Source organism: Cryptomeria japonica, chromosome 7 (genome assembly GCF_030272615.1).
Source record: "Cryptomeria japonica chromosome 7, Sugi_1.0, whole genome shotgun sequence".
Classification (NCBI taxonomy): domain Eukaryota; kingdom Viridiplantae; phylum Streptophyta; class Pinopsida; order Cupressales; family Cupressaceae; genus Cryptomeria; species Cryptomeria japonica.
Window position 1 is genome coordinate 13,376,163 of NC_081411.1, and position 6,054 is coordinate 13,382,216.

At 32.8% G+C, this 6,054-nt stretch overlaps 1 protein-coding gene across 1 annotated transcript; it reads left to right on the forward strand.

Annotated features, from left to right (window-relative positions):
* The first annotated feature begins 4,237 nt into the window (after window positions 1-4,237).
* On the forward strand, window positions 4,238-4,744 carry LOC131039929 (SKP1-like protein 12). Its single transcript, XM_057972772.1, has one exon. It carries the CDS (start codon window positions 4,238-4,240, stop codon window positions 4,742-4,744), a length of 507 nt encoding a protein of 168 aa, XP_057828755.1.
* The last annotated feature ends 1,310 nt before the right edge of the window (window positions 4,745-6,054 follow it).

Below are 6,054 nucleotides of genomic sequence, written 5' to 3' on the forward strand. Positions count from 1 at the left end.
AGAAGCACAAAATTGACAAACTCAAGGCCTAAGAAGGAAAACTTGATCTCTCAAGCACAAAATGAGATAAAACATGTAGAAAAGACTAAACACAACCTATAATAACATTTAAAACCTATTACAAGACTCACAAACACTTAAGCATGAAAAATACCAAAAATAGAGAGTATAAGCAAAACTAGGTTCTGCTCCACCATACTCCCCCAAAGACAAAGAAGTCATGTGACTCCTTGAGGAATCAAAGAAGAAGGAATTCCAAAATTAGAGAAATCAGAATCATGTACCCAAGTGGCTTCTAAAAGTGGTTTATCTTTCCACTTGATGAGATGCTCCATGTACACTTGATGGCGAGTCTTCTTGTAAACTCTTGAGTCTGAGACCTTTTCAGCTTGAGGAATGGATGGAGGGGGAAAATAAATGTCTGAAAGTGACTTGTGAACATTAGATACTCTATCACCCTCCTTAGGAATCTGGCCTCTGAATGCCACCAATTCTGAAACATTGAAAATAGGAGACAAAGAAAGATCAGTAGGCAAATCAATTTTATATGCATTAGAACCATACTTTTCTAATATCTCGCAAGGACCCATCCACCTCATTCAGAGCTTGCAGGGAACTCTCTTGTGCGATCTATACTTGTTGAAATGCACCATCACAAACTCCCCAACTGAAAATTGAACATCCCTGTTTGATGCATCCATTCTAGCTTTCACTTTTTTTAAGGTATCTTGAAGAGTCTTTCTCACTTGCTCATGAACTTCCTTCATTGATTGAGCCATGTCATCAGATGTACCACTCTTTTACTGCATGTTACCAAGATCCCTTAACTCCATGACACCCCTTGGGTGCATACCATAAATAATCTCAAAGAGACTCTTACCAGTTGACTTGTTAACACTATCATTGTATGCAAATTCTGCCTGATAGATGAGCTGATCCCAACTTTGGCCATATTTCTTTGTCAAACACCTTAAGAGGTTGCCAAGAGTCCTATTGACCACCTCAGTTTGGCCATCAGTTTGTGGGTGATAAGCTGAACCAAAAGAGAGATTAATACGCAATCTTTTCCACAATGTCTTCCAAAAATGGCCAAGAAACTTAACATCTCTATCAGAAACAATGCTGGAAGGTAAGCCATGGATTCTAATCACTTCCTTGAAAACAAAATAGGCTATATGACTAGCATCATGTGTAGTTTTGCAAGGAATAAAGTGTGCCATTTTACTAAAGCTATCCACAATCATAAAGATGCTATCAAAACCAGCTCAAATCTTAGGTAAGCCTAACACAAAATCCATGCTAACACACCCCCAAGGCCTTGAAGGGCTAGGAAGGATGGTTCAAGATTATTAACATGGTGTGAATTTGTTTCATGGTGCATCTAATTAGGTGAATGATAATCTTATGTCCATGAAAATTTGTGCCAAGGTTCATCAGTTTTTACTACTCCTAATAATGTTACAATTCTTATTTTTGTTTCATCATCATTTCCTAATGTTCCTACTTATACTCCACCTATGATGGCTACATCTACATAAAATGTCAATCCTACACATTTTAGTCTTGCAATAATCCCCATCATACCACCTTCCATGATCATTCCATGTGTTTCAAAAATATCTCCTACACCTACTTATCGTCACATCCCATTTTCATATTCCAATGATCCATCCATTTATCATACTATTCCACATCCTTTATTATTAAACATCTCCAATACTCACCTATCCAATAATATAGCCATTAATAGTCTTTCCTAAATTGTGCCCTTCTTACAATAAAAAAATTATTTCCATGACCCCATCCAAGTTTAATGTCCCTCCATATGATGTTGAAAGTCCACTTTCATTTGATGTGGTCTGTATTGTTCTACATAAGGATATTGGAATTCCCCAATTAGAGGTGTACAATAGAAAAGGTGATCCTTAAGTCACGTGAAGCCATTTTGCAATATGTGTATTGACTTCTCAAATGATCATAGATTGATGGCTAATTTCTTTCAAGGAAACTTTGTGAAAAATCCTACAATGGTTTTGTTATTTACTTCTTTATTCTATTGATTGTTTTAAAAAATTGGTTAATTCTTTCATTCAACAATTTTAGAATAACATTGGTGGTCAAATTTATTTGACTAAATTGATACATCATACACAACATGTTAAGGAAAAGGTGATTGATTTCATTGTTAGATTTAAACACTTCCATGCTCAAATATCTTATCTCATGATTAGTTTTCTTTTAGTTTTGGTTTTAATTGAGTTTTATTTCTATTTTGTTCTTGTCACAATTTATTCTTCTTCCTTAACTCATCCCAAAGGGAGATCTTAGCTAAGGTTGCATGAAGTTGCTCAACAAGATTAGGTTGACTGTGATAACTTTTCTTAAGATGACGAGGGGAGGAATGAATGTGAGAACATTAAAATCTTGTTTGTTGATTCTAGCAATATATGTGTGATGTGTTTTGTGACCAAAATTTCGTGTTAGTTTCCTTTCCATATCACCTCTTTCGTATATGTATTGTGTAACCCCTAAGAAATAGCCAAGAGGTCTATTTAGTTTCATAGAATAAAAATAGCATTGACTTGATTAGGCTCTTTGATATCCAAGGATTCCTGTTTATAAGGGTGAGCATCAAGGATAGTGCTAGTGAGTATCATATTCTATTTTTAAATAAACCAAAGATACCTACATTCTATTTATTTATTCTAATTATTATCATACTATATTAAAATAAAAAATAGTTGAATAGTGTTAGTATCTTGAAAATTATTCTAAAAGTTGAATCAAATCATTACATTAAGTCAAATATTAAACTGTCTATTTATGCTACCAAAAATTAATAAAAGACAAGTTATGGAGAGAGGCATGATAATAATACGTGAAATATAATTGAATATGTATGTTAACAAAAATAAAATAAAAATACTATCAATATATTCAAAAAAAATAAAGTTAAATGAACTTTCACCTAAAGAAACTAAATTTAAAATAAACCTTAAGTAAATCAGATAAAAAAATGGATGTCCAAAAGAATAACAAATAAAACTATATTTATATGCACTCAAAATAAAGTTTGGATACATACAAAAAATAAAATTCATATAAAAATTAAATGTAACTACATTACATAAAATTAAAATCTTAGTTAATCATATATTTATAAAGTATATTACTAATTAAAAATCACCTTCCTAGAAAACTAATTCACAAGAGAACATAAATCATACTATTACACCTCACCTCTTACTATCTCTAAGTACACTTCTAAGCTTACCAACATCAAATAATAAAAGCATAAATGGTCAACACCTAAAAAAACCCTAAAACATAACACCTCTTAAGACAACATAAATCACACTCCTCACCTCTTACTATGGGTAATGAAAGCATAACGGATCAACATGAAAAAAACGCTAAAACATAACCACCTCCCAAGACAACATAAATCATTTTATTACACCTCACCTCTTACTATCCATAATGAAGGCATAAGTGGTCAACATGAAAAAACCCATAAAACTTAACCACTTCCCAAGATAGCATAAATTAGGCTATTACACCTCACCTCATTCTATGCGTAATGAAAGCATAAGTGGTCAACATGAAAAAAACCCTAAAACTTAACCACCTACACCTCAGCTCTTACTATCTGTAATGAAAGGATAAGTGGTCAACATGAAAAAAATCCTAAAAATTAACCACCTTCCAAGACAATATAAATCACGCTATTACACTGTGGTCAACATGACAAAAACCCTAAAACTTAATCACCTACACCTCACCTCTTACTATTTGTAATGAAAGGATAAGTGGACAACCTAAAAAAACCTTAAAACTTAACTACCTCCCAAGACAACATAAATCACGCTATTACACCTCACCTCTAACTAATATCCAAGCTTTTATAGACCACCTGGCAAGACAAGATAAACCACACTATTACACCTCACCTCTTATTATCAATAATTACACCTCTAAACTTCACCAATATCAAATAATAAAAATTAAAACCTAAAACTTAACAACCACCTCCCAAATGAAAAAAATAATCCCTAAACAGCATAAACAAAAAATACCCTATATATACCAAATTACATAGCGAGTTTCCCCAACAGCATAAACAAAAATATCCCCTATTTATACCAAATTACATAGCGAGTTTCCCCAACGTTTTTTTGTCAATCCCTTTTGTAACATTCTCTTCGACACAGGCATGGCGGAGGATCCCACTGCAGCCATGGCGAAGGAATGTAAGGTGAGATTGAAGAGTTCGGATGACACTATTTTTGAGGTAGAGTATGCCGTAGCCATGCAGTCGCAGATGTTAAAGAACGCTCTGAGTGACACCGGCACGGACGGCACCGTGCCTTTGCACAACATTTCCAGTGAAATAATGGCGAAGGTGGTCGAGTACTGCGCATATCATGTTAATGCCGCCAACACCATCTCGGAGAAGGATGTGAAGATGTGGGATCAGGAGTTCGTGAAGGACCTTGATCAAGCAACCCTTTTTAATCTCATCATGGCCACCCAATACCTTGTTATACACAATCTTCAAGATTTAATATGCCAAACTGTAGCAGACAGGATTAAGGATAAAAGCGCAGAAGAGGTCAAAGAGATATTTAACATACAAAATGACTTGACTCCTGAAGAGGAGGAAGAAATCAGGCATGAAAATCAATGGGCGTTTGAGGAAGAAGGCTGGCCTGAAATTCAGGAAGAAGTCAGGCGTGAAGGTTGAAAACATGGTACTTACGCTTTGTTGTCAAGTAACTTTATAATGAGTTTCTGTGCTTCAAGAAGCTATGGGTTTTATTTGATACTGGACTTAACCTGCTTTAGGCGATAAGCTGATTAGGGTTTGGATTGTTTTGAGCAGATCAATCTGAAATGCTACTTTTCATTTCTTTTCTTTTTTTTTTTTATAATTTAAAATTATTAAATATCAATTGTTCTGATATTTTCTATCAAAAAATATTATTGATTAATATTTTTTATATTAATTTAGTTAATGTGTTTATGTTTTAATTGATTAATTTCTTTTAGTTTTTAATAATGGTATAGACATATATTCACATATAATGATTGTTATTCTTGAATTTAAGAATGTTGGGTTTTATTTGGTATTGGTATTTTCATGTTCTATTGGACTTGGTATTGGTATTTTCTTGCTTTGCTCGACTCGGTATTGTTATTTTCCTGCAATTGTTGGACTTGATGTTGTTTTAGTTTTAAGTTGACAATATTTTAGGAAAAGGGACTAGTGCATGTTTTCTTTCAGTTGTTTTCTGAAGATACATTAAATGCTACTCGGGGTTTTGTATGATACAATATTTTAAGAAAGGGGAGTGTATGTCTTTCTCGTATGTTTTCTTTTAATTATTTTGTATGATTAGTATTTTTGATATTAGTGTAGTTAATATGTTAATGTTTCTATTAATTGGTATTGTTTACTTTAATAATGTTGGGGTTTATTTCAAAGTGGTATTTTCCTATTGGACATAATAATGTATTAGGTCATAAGTTCACAATATTTTAGGAAAGAGACTATTGTATGTTTTCTTTCAAATGTTTTTAGAAGATGCATGTCAAATGCTAGATAAGTGCTCTCAATTGCTCTAATATTTTTTGTTGATATTGGTATTTGACTCAGATGTATTTAGCGGTATTCTATAATCTAAGAATTTATGGGCTTTATTTGGTGCTAGTATTTGCATTTTCTATTGGACTTATGCTCTTGTATGTCATTAGTTGACAACATTAAAAAAAAAAGACAAAGATATGTTTTCTTTTAATTGTTTTGTGAAGATACATCTCAAATGCTATTTTTTATTTTCAATGCTAATATAATTTAAAATTACTAGTATCAACTAGGCTCATCTTCTATTTTGGAATCATTTTTTATTAGCAGAAAAAATAGGTTTTGAAACCCTATACAACATTTTTTGAAGGGACCTAGAACCCTTGGAATTTACAAGAATCTAAAACCCACTAGATAGAACAAAGATGCAACAAAATGTCACTCAAGTAACTATCAGCGAAACCACAACC

Bases quoted from the DNA above. Each gene is read 5' to 3' on its own strand.
- LOC131039929 (XM_057972772.1), top strand. From the start codon at position 4,238: ATGGCGAAGGAATGTAAGGTGAGATTGAAGAGTTCGGATGACACTATT.